Here is a 15505-nt window from a genome sequence, read left to right as displayed (position 1 = left end):
CTGGCAAGATCACCAGGAATCACCTTATTCACAGACGTCCAGGTCGGAAGTTCTCAGAGAAGTGACCGAAGAGAATGTTGATTTTTGGAAAGGTCAGGCAGATCCAACCCATTTCTTTTGGGAGGAGTTTGGGATTTTTAATGCAAAGCATTTCACCATTACAAAGGACTGGTAATGTGTAAGTGTGGTGTGAGGTTTTCAAGTATTTTAATAAATAAAGAAAATACCTTTCTTTGTAATCTGGGATATGAGCTACTTACAAAGTACTATCTGGTGAATGGGGATTTCTCTTAGTTTAGTTGTTATATAAGTCTTAAAATGTGAAATCTTGTGTAATTCTTTAAATTGGTCTGGGAGTTCATATCTTTTTTTCATGTATCGATCGCACTCTGGTCGTAACAATATTGCCTCCACTACATGCACATCTCTTCCATCTGTTGGTTGTAGTATATATAAATGATTTGGAGGAAAATGTAGCTGGTCTGATTAGTAAGTTTGCGGACGACACAATGGTTGGTGGAGTTGCGGATAATGATGAGGATTGTCAGAGGATACAGCAGGATATAGATCGGTTGGAGACTTGGGCGGAGAAATGGCAGATGAAGTTTAATCCGGACAAATGTGACTAATGCATTTTGGAAGGTCTAATGCAGGTGGGAGGTATACAGTAAATGGCAGAACCCTTAGGAGTATTGACAGGCAGAGAGATCTGGGCGTACAGGTCCACAGGTCACTGAAAGTGGCAACACAGGTGGATAAGGTAGTCAAGAAGGCATACGGCATGCTTGCCTTCATCGGTCGGGGCATGGAGTATAAAAATTGGCAAGTCATGTTGCAGGACGTCAGAAATGCTCCATCCATCAATATTGGCGACCATGCTCTGGAAGTGGTTCAAGAGTTCACCTACCTAGCCTCAACTATCACCAGTAACCTGTCTCTAGATGTAGAAATCAACAAGCGCATGGGAAAGATTTCCACTGCTATGTCCAGACTGGCCAAGGGAGTGTGGGAAAATGGCGCACTGACACGGAACACAAAAGTCCGAGTGTATCAAGCCTGTGTCCTCAGTACCTTGCTCTATGGCAGCGAGGCCTGGACAACATATGTCAGCCAAGAGCGACGTCTCAATTCATTCCATCTTCGCTGCCTCCGGAGAATACTTGGCATCAGGTGGCAGGACTGTATCTCCAACACAGAAGTCCTAGAAGCGGCCAACATCCCCAGCTTATACACACTACTGAGTCAGCGGCGCTTGAGATGGCTTGGCCATGTGAGCTGCATGGAAGATGGCAAGATGCCCAAAGACACATTGTACAGCGAGCTCGCCACTGGTATCAGACCCACCGGCCGTCCATGTCTCCGCTTTAAAGACGTCTGCAAACGCGACATGAAGTCCTGTGACATTGATCACAAGTTGTGGGAGTCGGTTGCCAGTGATCGCCAGAGCTGGTGGGCAGCCGTAAAGGCGGGGCTAAAGTGTGGCGAGTCGAAGAGATTTAGCAGTTGGCAGGAAAAAAGAGAGGCGCCAGGGAAGAGCCAACTGTGTAACAGCCCCGACAAACAAATTTTTCTGCAGCACCTGTGGAAGAGCCTGTCACTCTAGAATTGGCCTTTATAGCCACTCCAAGCGCTGCTCCACAAACCACTGACCACCTCCAGGCGCTTACCCATTGTCTCTCGAGATAAGGAGGCCAAAGAAGATGTTGCAGCTGTACAGAACCTTAGTTAGGCCACACTTAGAATATTGCGTGCAATTCTGGTCGCCACACTACCAGAAGGACGTGGAGGCTTTGGAGAGGGTACAGAGGACGTTTACCAGGATGTTGCCTGGTCTGGAGGGCATTAGCTATGAGGAGAGGTTGGATAAACTCGGATTATTTTCACTGGAACGACGGAGGTGGAGGGGCGACATGATAGAGATTTACAAAGTTATGAGCGGCATGGACAGAGTGGATAGTCAGAAGCTTATTCCCAGGGTGGAAGAGTCAGTTACTAGGGGACATAGGTTTAAGGTGTGAGGGGCAAAGTTTAGAGGGGATGTGCGAGGCAAGTTTTTTACACAGGGGGTGGTGAGTGCCTGGAACTTGCTGCCAGGGGAGGTGGTGGAAGCAGATACGATAGCGACGTTTAAGAGACATCTTGACAAATACATGAATAGTAAGGGAATAGAGGGATATGGGCCCCAGAAGTGCAGAAGGTGTTAGTTTAGGCAGGCATCAAGATCGGCGCAGGCTTGGAGGGCCGAATGGCCTGTTCCTGTGCTGGACTGTTCTTTGTTCTTTATTTACAAAGGGCATAAAGGACTTTTTTTTTTCAAATGGGCTACGACTGTTCCAACATGTTTGCCCTGGATTTTCTGCCCTAAATTACCACATGTATTTAATCTATGTTTGTGGTGTTGGTTGAGGTGAGGATGTTGATTAGGCCACTGGGAGAAGGCCCTGCAGTTGAGGCCCCTGCAGTCCAATGGCATCTTCATGCCCACCTGAAAAGGTCTCCGCTTAACATCTCATTTGAAAGAGGGCACATCTGACAATGCAGTACTCCTTCAGTCCACCTACAACAGTGATTACACTTTTTAAAAACCTACTCCTGAGGTCATGGTTAGGATTGCAACCTTCCATCTATGAAAGATGATGGACATGCAGCGAACAAATCATTTAGGTGGGGTGTTGGTGCAGCTTTGCTGATGGCTGTGAAGGCCAATCCTTGAGAGTGCTGCACGTGAAGCTGCCAAGTGATGCTGTGATAATAAAAACAAGAAACGCTGGAAATACTCAGCAGGTGTGGCAGCATCTGTGGAGAGAGAAGCAGAGTTGGCGTTTCAGGTCAGTGACCCTTCTTCAGGACGATGCTATGAGTTGTTTTCGACATTGACCCCTGTTGCCAAGCTGCTGTCGCAACTGGCCGTCTTGGTAGTGCAGGTCAGTCCACAGCATGTGTTCCCATTTCCCTCTTTTGCCAGCTAGTGACTCCCAGGTGCGATAGTTGACATTTAGGGCCTTCATGTCACGCTTGCAAGAATCCTTGAAGCAGAGCTTTGGGCACCTCACTGATCGTCTGGCCCTGGCTACTTCACCATACAGAAGAGAGCATGCGATCGTCTTCCACCCTGCGGACGTGTCTGATCCACCGAAACCGTCTCTGATTAGTGCCAACACACTTGGGAGCTCTGCCTTTGAGAGGACTGCCACATTTGTGGTTTTGATAGGGTATGTCCTGGCAGGACAAAATCACAAATGAGGTCAAGGTAGGTGCTGTATAAATGCAAGTTTTTTTTGACTGCACTGGAATATCGGAGCAGGTTATGTGCCCAGTGATAAATTATTTACAAACCTTCCATTTGCATTTATTAAAATACACCTCTCGTTTGAGGGGCGGGGAACAAAATATTCTAAAACAAAAGCAAAGTACTGGAGACACTGGAAAACTGAAATAAAAATCCAGTATTTTCCATTCTTATTCCAAATCCTACATTGCAACACTTCCAAAAAAAGTACTGCGTTGGCTATGATGTTCTTTGGGACGGCCTGAGGAGATGAAAGTTGCTATAGCAATGCAAGTTTTCCTTTTTTTTTGAGTTGTTCCAGCGCAGTACTTCAGTGTGACCACTGGGGGAGTCAGTGCAGTGTTTAGCCTGCATGACGGTAGTGGTCTGCCGGTGCTGCAGGTGGCGCTGTGGACAAACGGCCGGATTGTCGCGACTGGGCACCTCTTGGCAGGCTGGCTGTTAGCTCACGGGGCCGGCGTGGCTCGGTTTGTGGTGGCTCCGTGCAGCGATGTCGACGGCACTGATCAGAAAGGGGTTGGATCTGATGAGCGAGGACGTGAGAGGTAGAGGCTTGTATCCCCCTCACCCTTCCCCGGTGGTCACGGTTAATTTTAAGCCGCGGTCGGTTTTGACCCCTTGGCGTGACGGGCGCGCTCGATCGGGAGCGGCGATTCCGACCTCCCAACACAAGGGGGTGCTGTGCGTCACCGCTGCAGCGCCCCCTGCAGCCATGTTCGAGATCAGCGGCTGCAGCGCCTCCTGCTGCCATGTCTGAGATCAGCAGGCTCAGGCATTGATCCCAAACTCGCCGGCTTAACAAAAGCAAAATTCTGTTGAAAGCTCATCGACCGGAAACGTTTAACTCTGTTTCTCTCCTCACAGATGCTGCCTGACCTGCTGACTAATTCCAGAATTTTGTGTCTTTATTCTCATTACACAGAATCATGGAAATTTACAGCACAAAAGGGAGACCATTTAGCCCATCATGTCTGTTCACCGAAAAAGAGTTATCCAGCCTTATTCCACTTTCCAGCTCTTGGTCTGTTGCCTTGTAGGTTAAGGCACTTTGAGTGCATATCTGAGTACTTTTTAGATGTGATCAGGGTTTCTGCCACAATTACCCTTTCATGCAGTGAGGTTCAGACTCCCACCACTCTATAGGTGAAAAAATTTATTTTCAACTTTAAGTGCTTCCCCCACCCCTGTCCTTTTTCAAAATGCTAAACACAAATTGATCTATTCCAGTTTCTTCTGTTCTCTGGAGTTCCCTCCTTAAAACCCTCTCCTCCATAAAACATATCTGTTTGACCAAGCTTTTGATCGCCGAATATCTCCTTATGTGGGTCGGTGTTTGTGAAATGCCTCGGAGCATTTTACTACGATTAAAGGGGCTGTGGTGTTATGTTGTGCCGACAGGCGTCAGTGTTTCTCGTGTCCCAGGTGTGGGTTGAGCTGGAGTTTTCAAGGCAACTCCCACTAGCCAGGGAGTCACCCTGCAGGCTATATGCAAGGGTGTTGCCTGCCCAGTTTTTCAGTGCGGTATCTGAAAAGGTCCCTTGTATAAACAGCATATAGAAAATCTGCTCATGATGTTGGAGGAAGTTGTTCTTTAAGAATTTGCATTTATACAGTGCCTTTCACATTTTCAGTATGTCCCAAAACACTTCACAGTCAAGGAAGTGCATTTGAAATGTAGCTACTGTTGTAATGACTAAGGTTTTTGTTTTATATTCATCTGCAGCAAAGCGAACATCAAAATTTAAGGCTTAATCTCACCTCCAGTCTGCCTATTATCCAGTTTTATAAGGTTTTGGTGAGACCACACCTGGAGTACTGTGTACAGTTTTGTCTCCTTACCTAAGGAAGGATATACTTGCCTTTAGGGGGTTCGACAAAGGTTCACTGGATTGATTCCTGGGATGAGGGAGCTGTCCTATGAGGAGAGATTGAGTAGATTGGACCTATATACTCTGGAGTTTAGAAGAAAGGTATTCTCATTGAAACAAATAAATTTCTAAGAGGGCATCACAAGGAAAGTGAGAGGCTGTCTACCCTGGCTGGAGAGTCTAGAGCTAGGTGTCATAATCTCATAATAAGAGGTCAGCCATGTAGGACTGAGATGCAGAGAAATTTCTTCACTCAGAGGGTTGTGAATCTTTAGAATTTTCATCCCTAGAGGATGCTCAGTCAATGAGTGTACTGTTATGACTGAGGCGGGAGGAATGCACTGTTTATTCTAGCCCCACTTCTCCACAAGCCACAGCATATACTTAAATTTCCCCACTTACTGATACGGTCAATCATATACTCTATTTTTCCCAGAATAAAACACACCAACCAGGTTTCTTTAATAAACAACAAAATTATTGGTTTATTATAAAACAAATCTTAACCAGTAATGAAGTAAAGCATAAACACACAGATTGAAATATTAAAGTTCCCTTTTTACCTTAGCCCCTTACACTTACACATACACCCGGTTAACTGGAAAAATAAAAGGGATTGTTGTTTAGAGCTCTGTTACCAAAAAAAAGACATAAAAAACACAAGCTGAATTTTTGCTCATTCTTGAAGAAAAAACAGATGAGATATGTTGTGTTCCAAAACTGGCATAGAGTCTGGCCTCCAAGTACACGTAGACAGGTCACTGAGATCTTTTAGAACAGTTCTTTTCAGGCGGCGTTGAGAATTAATTTAGCAGGCTTTTCTTCAAAGAAAAGAAACGAGATGAGTTGACACAGTGGACTTCTCAGGGTCTGTTAGAGAGGTGCTGGAAAGCTGAGCTGGGTTATGGTCTTCCTTGGGAATTCTCTTCTCTCCTTGGAAGTTCTCTTCTGCAGGCTTTTTAAAGAGATGGAACAGGCTGGGCTGAGCTGGGGTCTATCCTTCAGTTTAGTTTTTTTAAAAACTCCAACCCCTTTTAAACAGTTCATTCCCAACTCCAAACAATTCAAAAGTGAAGCCGGAAACAGAGAGTTCACCTTCTGACCTGTCACCTCTCTTCACCAGTTACTAAGATTTCTGTTTGATTTTTAACTTGAGTCCTGTGGCAACCAGTAAATGTTGTTGGCCTTTCAGTGTCCTCTTGATGACCCTCTTGAAAAAAAACTAATCCATCATTTCTTCAGTTTGACTATGAATCCTCAAAAAATATATTTAACAAAAACAGAAGCACTTTTGTAACAATATTCAAGACTTGAGATCGATAGATCTTTGGACACGAAGGGAATTAAGGGATACGGGGATGAGGGGGAAAGTGGAGTTGAGACAGAAGATCAGCCATGATCGTATTGAATGGCAGAGCAGGCTCGAGGGACCGAATGGCCTACTCATGCTCTTATTTCCTATGTTCTTATGTTTGGATTTGAAAAAAAGCTGGCAATACTAGCCATGCTCACTCTCTACCCCCATGTCATTTATGACTGCATTTTCAAACTCCCAAATGCCTAGCAGTCACCCTCCATTCGCTATGATGTTTCTGTAGCCGTTGTGTTGGTGAGCAACTCTGTCACCTCCACCTTTGTCCTTGTTCCCAGCAAAACCTTTATCCTGGTTGTTTGGGTTGTCCCCATCGGATCCAAGAGGTGAAGACTTGGTGCTCAACTGGTTTAGCCATCCATCACCAGGTTTGGCTGGAACATGTCAAGCAGTATCAGGTCTCACTCTCCTTTACAAAATCTACCCACTACCCCAGAATTGTACCGGAGAGCAGAGATAACTCCCCTCCCAGCTCTGGACCATCAAGCGTCTCCTTAAACCATTCTCTTTTGCAGCCTTCAGCCTCATCTCCAAGAAGAAGTGTAAGCTAAACGAAGAACTGCCTGAGCCCCTGAAATCCGATGAAATTCCTTTGCCGTAAGCAGTGTTACGAGCGTAGCTGTGGGACTGGGCCTTTGGCGTGATGTGATAGGATTACTTGCAGTTTGTGACTGTGCACCTGACTCTGCAGCATTTCATGATGTATTGAACCCACACAACGAATGTTATATGAGACAGTAGTTTGCAACCTTTTTCGGATTCAAATGGATTTGTAATCACGGACCACCCCCCCCCCCCCCCTCCCAAAGTAAGTTATAATACCATATAATACTCATGAAAGTGCTGCATGTACAGAGTGCTTTAATAATGTCTTTAAGAAAATAGACATTAACTTATGGATATAGCAATCCTTGTGCTGCTCTCAGTGCTTCTCCATGTGCACTGCGCTCCTAGATAGGCAGCCAGCCTGCTCTGTGCTGCACATGTGGCAGCTGCACTCCACTCCTGTTTCCCAGCTCACACATAAGCAATTTTTACATGAACTCACGGGCCTCCTGGATAGTCTGTATGGACCTCCAGGGACCCGTGGACCCCTGTTTGAGAAACACCGATCAAGGGCACAGCAACCCCTCTGGGCTACCAGATGGTGTTTGGAATCCATTATCGTAATTATCTGTACTGGGTATTCTTGTGCTCTGTGTATGAAAATCAGTAGAGATTTTATTTTGCACAAATAAAATCCAACCCACCCTAGTCCTGCTTTCCTTCCAAAGGCTGTTTATCTGTTTTGAGTGGTTGGAGTCTGATCAGTTTGTTGGCTTTTTGATGTTGAGTAGATGTTTTCTTTTATTAATTCATGGGATGTGGGCTTCGCTAACCAGGCCAGCATTTATTGCCCATCCCTAACTGCCCTTGAGAAGGTGGTGGTGAGCTGCCTTCTTGAACCGCTGCAGTCCATGTGGGTGACTGAACTCTCCCATTGCTGTTTCAGCTAAACGGCAGAGCAGGAAGAAGGTGATTCCAGGATGCTCATCTGGAGCTGACCGTCTGCGCCTGGTTAATACGAACAAGAAAGGAAGAAAGAAACAATTAGAAAGGACTCATGGGCAAGGGAAGAAGAACAAAGCAACTGTCAAAGACAAAGTAGTTAAATCAGCACTGGGTAAGTGGCATGGTTGTTTCAGTTTGAGTTTCTCGTGCGTTCTTCCAATTACTTAGCTCTGTCTGCTGAGAATTTGAACATAAGAATTAGGAGCGGGAGTTGGCCATTCGGCCCCTTGAGCCTGCTCCGCCCTTCAATAAGATCATGGCTGATCTGATCTTGGCCTCAACTCCACTTTCCTGCCTGTTCCCCATAACCCTTTATAGTTCAAAAATCTGTCCATCTCAGCTTGAATATATTCAATGACCCAGCCTCCACTGTTCTATGGGGAAGAGAATTCCAAAGATTCACAACCCTCTGAGAGAAGAAATTCCTCCTCATCTCCATCTTAACTGGGAGACCCCTTAGTCTGAAATTATGCCCCCTAGTTCTAGATTCCCCAAGAGGGAGCATCTACCCTGTCAAGCCCTCATAATCTTATATGTTTTAATAAGATTACCTCTCATTCTTATAAACTCCAATGACTATAGGCCCAACCTGCTCAATGTTTCCTCATAAGCCAACCTCTTCATCCCAGGAATCTACCTCGTGAACCTTCTTTGAACTGTCTCCAATGCAAGTATATCCTTCTTTAAGTAAGAAGTCCAAAACTGTACTCAGTACTCTCGGAGTGATCCCACCAATACCCTGTACAGTTGTAGCTGCTACACAGGAACAGGAGGAGGCCATTCAGCCCTTCAAGCCTGTTCTGCCATTTGATTAGATCATGGCTAATCTAATCCATGGTATGCCTTGTTTTATAAAAAATATCAAGTCTAATTCTGGGGAGGTATTTTTGTTCCTTCGGCCTTTTTAATGGTTTCCGGATTGCCACAGACTCCAGACCAGGTTCACACTTAGAAAAGTTTAAGTCTAAACAAATAGTTGCAGTGATGTGTTAAAGATGTGGAATGGCCTGGCCAGGATGGTCGAGGAACCCAATAGTGTGGAAGGTTAGATTGCATAGGTCGTGAAGGAGGTGGGCGATTGGGAGGGCTCATTCTTTCTGGCCCTGTATATGCTTTCTTTTGTTCCTATATAATTATAGTATCTCATATCCTGGTTAGCATTGGTCAGATTAACTCATTTAAAAATAAACAGGTTAGTGGCTTGGTCATAATAATGCAGGCAGCAAACGCATTAACCTGCGTACAGGGAATTAGAGCACCTCACCACTGGAACATGGGAAAAGGTCTGGAATGTGAATACATGGAGATGATGTAATCTATGGACACAGGGCCTGGTGAGTTAGCTGATCTCGGTCAAATTGACACCTGGAGCTGGCTTCCATTCCCATGGATAGGGAGTGAGAAAATTGAGCAATGTTCATTATCACTCTTGGCCTCTTCCCAGACACTAATGTTGGAAAGTGCATGCAAGTGGGCAGGATTAGATTCAGTTGTGATGCAGTTAGTTAGCAGCCCCAACTACAGGGTATTGAGGGGTGGTCGTGGGAATGGAAGAGCTCTTCCATCTGTTCTTGCAGCACGGTAAGCAGCTGAACAGTGACGTTGTCCACTGCTGTTAGCTCAGACTGTCAGGTCTCCATTCTTGTCTGGAAACATGCACTGACATGTTTCGTTGAGGCTCATCTGATGCATGTCCAGGTAGGTTGGATATCAGGTAACCAGCAGCTACAAGAGGTATGTTCCAATAAGGAGTCAATGTCTTCAGAAGATATATAGAATTACTAAAGAATGTACAGAGCAGAAACAGGCCATTCGGCCCATCTGCTCTGTGCAGATGTTAATGGCCTGCTCACTCCCTACTCATCTAACCTTCTTAAATATCCTTCTAGTCCTGTCTCCCTCATGTGTTTGTCTAGCTTCCCCTGAAGTGCATCAATGCTATTCACCTCAAATACTCCATGTGGTAGCAAGTTCCACATTCTCCCCATTCTCTGAGTAAAGAAGTTTCTCCTGAATTCTCTATTGGATTTATTGATGACTGTCATATGTGTGACCTCTAGTTTTGCTCTCGCTGCAACATCTTCTCTACATCTAGCCTATCATAATGCTTCATAATCTTAAAAGACCTCTAACAGGTCACCCCTCAGCCTTTTCTAGAGAAAGGCCGAGTGGGAAAGAATTTATTATGATTAATACAATACTTCTCAGTGTTCATGGTAGTTACACAGTCTCTGAGCTGATGAGAGCTTTGTTTTCCTCCACAGAGGAGTATTGGAAGAAAAAGGCTGTAGACCACACTGAGGAAAATCTCCAGTATATGCTCGGTTGCAAATACCTGACTGAGAGCAGCATTACTCAAAAGGTGTGTATTTCATAAATGGTCTTGTGTCAGAAGATTGCAGATTGACGTCCCACCAGAAAGCTTGTGTTAATGTAATCAGTTCCTGATTAGACGATGCTGCAGAAAGGACTGGACTCTTAAGGACATATCAGCTGTGGCTCAGTGGGTAGCACTCTCACCTGTTAGTCAGATGGCTTCAAGTCCCACTCCAGTGACTTGAGCACAGACTCCAGACTGAGGGAGAGCTGCATTGTCAGAGGTGCTGTCTTTTGGATGTGGCATTAAACCGAGGCCCTGAGTGTCTCAGGTGGATGTTCAAGATCCCACGGCACTACTTCAAATAAAGGCAGGGGGAGTTCTCCCTGGTGTCCTGGCCAATATTTATCCCTCAACCAAACACATTAAAACAGGTGATCAGCCCATTTAAAAAAAAAAACCTTACATTTCTATAGCACCTTTCATGACCAGAGGGATAAATATTGGCCAGGACACTGGGGAGAACTCCCCTTCTCTGCACCCTCTCCAAGACTTATGGTGAATTAGCAGGGCATGGGACTAATTGAATAGCACGATGGCCTAAATGGCCATCTCCGGCGCTGTATTATTCCGTGATTCTATGAATGGCACTATATAAATATAATGCTATTCCCTTCTTGAGCCCAAAACACAGGACGCCAGGAAAAGCTGGTGCGAGAAGTAACTCAATGTAAAATTATAATGCTTTTTGTTTTGCTTCTAGGTTTTGACGCACAGTCAAGGAAGGAAAGCAAAGGATCGTCCCAAGGAAAAGGAAGTGAGGAAGGAAGAGAAGAGTGTATTCTCGGAGAGTGAATTTAGGAAGTTTGAGAGAGAGTATTTTGGGGCATCCTAACCTCAGCAGAAAGTTGACTTTTGACGAAATGGAAGGAGAGTAAGCCAGGTGGATGCAATTGTTGAGGAGAGATCACATCACAAGCCCTGTAAGCAACAACCTACCACCACACACCACCACCCCCCCCCAACAACCATCACCACCACCCCCCCCCAAAGTAGCTCAAGTATTAACTGTGAAGATTGTGCTAGGAACTGATATATTAAGAATCTGGTGTGTGTGAGTGTGAAAGAGGGGGAGAGACTGAGTGGGGAATGAAAGGCTAACTCCTCCCAAGATCAAGACCTGCCTGCAAACTCTGTCAGTGGCAAATAATCACTGTAACAGTACTTGTTTAACGGTTGAAAACAGTGGTTTGTCACTTCTCTCGGTTTCATTGCAGCATGCAAAAAGTATAAACATCGCATTGTGCCAGATCCCATGCACTGATTACTGTGATGCCATCTCTAAATTCTGCCACCATTTGTCTTCACTTTTAGCTCCCCCTCGTATCCTGGAACAGGAACATTTGGAGATATTTTCGCCCCTTCTCTTCCAGTCCACCACAAACCATCCCAGAGAGCTGGGCCATCTCGCTGGTTTATCCAGTCAGCAGCCGACCAGGAAGGCCAGAGTCAAACCCCAGCCTGTGCTGGATTAACTGATCTCAGTTTGGGACACTACCACTCACGCCAGTGCCCCAGCATTAAAGTGGTGAAAATATGTTGGGGTTCCTGCTCCTATCCAGCAGCACCAACTGGATAAAGCCCACATGTGGATATCAGGCTTGAAAAGAATTGGGCTCCGTCCCTATCCCTGTGCCCCCATATTATCCTGACTCTCGTTCAGGCTCATTCCTGAGGAATGGCCATATGAATGGGATGAGATGAAGGCGGTGCCTGTGTAGCCGGTGCTCCTCACGTTGCTAAAATTCCCAGCGTCTTTATCAGGAAGGGTGAAGCTTAGGAAACCTCTCCCTATCTTCTTTCTTGTCCTGAAGATTCCAGCTGCATCTGATACCTCACATAAGTTAATTTTTCATTTTAATGGTTAATTTTTTTTCTCCCTGTTATGTCATTGTCACCCCAGCTGCACAGTCACTCTGGGTGCAGCTAACTCCGTGCCGATTCACCCCACGACCTTCCCATTCTGAACAGCGCGGTGCCACACCAAACTGTGCTGAGACCTTCCCATTGTGTTTAGCTCACGCCACACCAGCTGCCATGATATGTTGAGCCAACTTGGGGAGAGAATTCTTTTTAAGTACAATAAAGACTTGAGTTTGCATGCAGGAGGCCCACCATCTAATGGTGTGTTACTAATCTCTCCCGAGCAGCTGGTGACTCTCATTACGTTAAAAAGTTTCGGAAGTGCTTTTCCCCACTACCACCACATACAGACGTGCCGTCACTGCGACTGAGTGTTGCTGTAACTTAGCATCTCAGATTGCCCCTTGCCACTGCCGTACCTGCACTTCACGCTAATGTTACGCGACTCAGAATTATTTCTCTAGGTATAACTTGATTTTGGAAGTGGCAGAATTATAGCTGGATGTCTTTTCGTGATTTGATTTAACATAGTATGAAAGTTTACACACGCCCGTCATTGAACTTAGATTCCAAGTAAAAACACGGCTTCTGAAAAATGCTACAAAAGACCCTAATGAGGTTGCAGTGCAGATCGCCCCTTAGTATCGCCCCAGTATCTTCTATACTGTACTTTGTAGTTTGCCCCCTCCGGTTTCTCTCTGGTTTCAGGCACCAGTCAGTGTTGGGAGACACAGAGTGGAGTATGGGCAGCAGCCGCCCCTCTGGGGCCCGATCGGGAGCTGTCCTCTGTCAAGCGGACTCTTGAGTGATGTGGGCAGACTTCCAGGTAGTACAGACGGATTGGAGTCACTAAAATGAAGTCAGTGAAACCCTCCCAAATTGAAAGGGGAAACCTGGTTGCTTCATTTGATTCATCATTTGTTTCATACTGATTCTGCTTTGAATGTTAACCAGTCCAGCCCTGTCTGTTTTTAACCATTTGAGCATTGGAAAAAGAAAGCTGGGTTACTGTTTCAGGTGGGAGTGCTGGGACGAAGGGTCTCCACCCGAACCTTTAACTCGCCTTTCTCTCAGATGCTCGAACCTGCTGTATGCTTCCAGCAATTTTTTTTTTTGCGTATTTTTATTTAATTTGATTTTTTCTTTTCAAATATTGCTGTTTGTTTGTGATTCCTGCTACTGATAAACTAATTTTAAAAGGCCTGTGTGTGACACTGGAGCAATTGTCTTTATGTGCATGAATTAGTTATAATGAGGATTTCATGCAGCAGATCAGAAATAAATAAAAACTAGTAAACTGGTGCAAAAAGGGAAGCTCTTAGGGCCATTGTGGAGGGGATACTAATGACATCAAAGGGATGTGGAGATAGCGCGAGAAAATGGTGTTGAGGTAGATGATCAGCTGTGATCTAATTGAATGGAGGAGCAGGCTCGAAGGACTGAATGACCTACTCTTGCTCCTATGTTCCTACAGAAATGGTTATGGTCGAGGCTGCTTCCTTTTCATTCCAGTTTCTCACTCATTGGGTCAGTGAGAGGAGGCACTGGTGGCCGTCCGGCCTGCCGGGGGGTGGGGGGGGGGTGCCGCCTGCAAGTTGCTGCAGGCCTCCGGACTCGGTGGGGGCTCAGTCCGACGCTAGGAAAATAGCGTCTGCGTCTGAAACTTTCACCTCGGTGAGGCCAGTGGTGGGTAGCCTCTGCCACTTTAAGCCCATCTCCTGAAAACGCTCACAGAGGCATGAACGAGTTGGGGAGCCGACGAGACACGTAACTTTGAAATTTCCCTGTGCCCCTGCCTCCAAAACCGCCTCCGCGGGGCTGGTAAAATTCCATAAAGAGCAGCCGGTGAGTTTTCTTTTTTTTTTCTCTCGGGATATTGGCACCACTGACGTCGCCACGTTTATTGCCTGTCCCTAATTCCCCCGAGGAGGCGATGGGCCTTCTTGAACTACAGCCCCCAGTTCTATTTTACTACGTGGGAGGATTTAAAATGCCAATCTGCGCACAGCAGGATTCCAAAAACAGTCATGTGATAATGACCGGATAAGCTGTTTTTAGAAATGTTGGTTGAGGGATAAATATTGGCCAGGGAGAGTACGTCTGCTTTACTGCAATATAGTGCCGTGGGATCTTGTACATCCACCTGAGAGGGAAGACTGGGCCTCGGTTTATCGTCGCAACCAAAAGCCACCTCCAACAGTGCCACACTCCCTCAGTACTTGCACTGGCAGTGTCAACTTAGGTTTTGTGCTCAAGTCTCCAGAGTGGAACTCAGACCACACAACCTTCTGTCTTAGAGGTGTGACATGAACTTCACTTCTGCAGAATCTTCAGTGTAAACCTGCATCTCTTTTCTGAATCAGCAGACGGGGCACGAGTTTTCAAGCCACTCTGCCAGACTTCATTCATTTAATACTCAGCATAAGAACTGTACTGGAAAGGATCCTAGGACTAGACAAGCTGGGATTGTTCTCGGTTAGAGCAGGGAAGGATGTGGGAAGACTTGATAGAGTAACTAAGGAGAAACTTCCAGTGGCGTTAGGGTCAATAATCGGAAGGTCCAGAGGCGACATGAAAACTGTTTACATGGCGAGTCATTGTGATGTGGAATGTACTTCCTGAAAGGGTGGTGGAAGCAAAATCAGTAGTAACTTTCAAAAGGGAATGCAATAAATACTTGAAGGAGAGAAATTTGCAGGGAAAGAGCAAGTCAGTGGGTCGAACTTCTTTCAAAGAGCTAGCACAAGCCCAATGGGCCTCCTCGCCCTACATTCCTATTCTCTGTTACTATGTCCCACCCCTAACAATTGAATATCTGCCAACTCTTGCTAACTAGGCCCTCCCACAAAGAATGCTCCCCTTGGATGAGGTGACACAGGGCAGCCGGGGGAAGTGGAAGGAAAAGAGAAGGGAAGAAGAGGCCAAGAAGGTTAAACAGTGGACATTGGAAGAGCACCTACTTTACACCCGTGCTACTGATCAAGGTCTGGGGAAAGACAAGTGACAAGGAATAAGAAATTTGCTCAGAAGTGGGGAGCATGATAGCAGTGATGTGGACACTTGTGAAAAGCAACAACTACCTGCACTTATGTAGCACTTTTAATATCGTAAAATGCCCCAAGGCACTTCACAGGAGCGTTATCAAACAAAAATGTGACACTGAGCCACGTAAGGAAATATTCGAG

The 15505-nt window shown here is 45.8% G+C and overlaps 1 protein-coding gene across 1 annotated transcript; it reads left to right on the top strand.

Moving 5' to 3' along the window:
• Positions 1–3701: 3701 nt before the first annotated feature.
• rps19bp1 (ribosomal protein S19 binding protein 1) lies at positions 3702–13549 on the top strand. The gene is made up of 4 exons (XM_068019520.1): positions 3702–3834; positions 8022–8192; positions 10345–10442; positions 11161–13549. The coding sequence occupies exons 1-4, from the start codon at positions 3780–3782 to the stop codon at positions 11290–11292; spliced, it is 456 nt and encodes a 151-aa protein (XP_067875621.1). The 5' UTR covers positions 3702–3779; the 3' UTR covers positions 11293–13549.
• The last annotated feature ends 1956 nt before the right edge of the window (positions 13550–15505 follow it).

This window comes from Heterodontus francisci, chromosome 41 (assembly GCF_036365525.1).
Source record: "Heterodontus francisci isolate sHetFra1 chromosome 41, sHetFra1.hap1, whole genome shotgun sequence".
In the NCBI taxonomy this organism is placed as follows: Eukaryota; Metazoa; Chordata; class Chondrichthyes; order Heterodontiformes; family Heterodontidae; genus Heterodontus; species Heterodontus francisci.
Note: the sequence above shows the minus strand (reverse complement) of the source record. Positions and strands in the feature narration are given on the sequence as shown.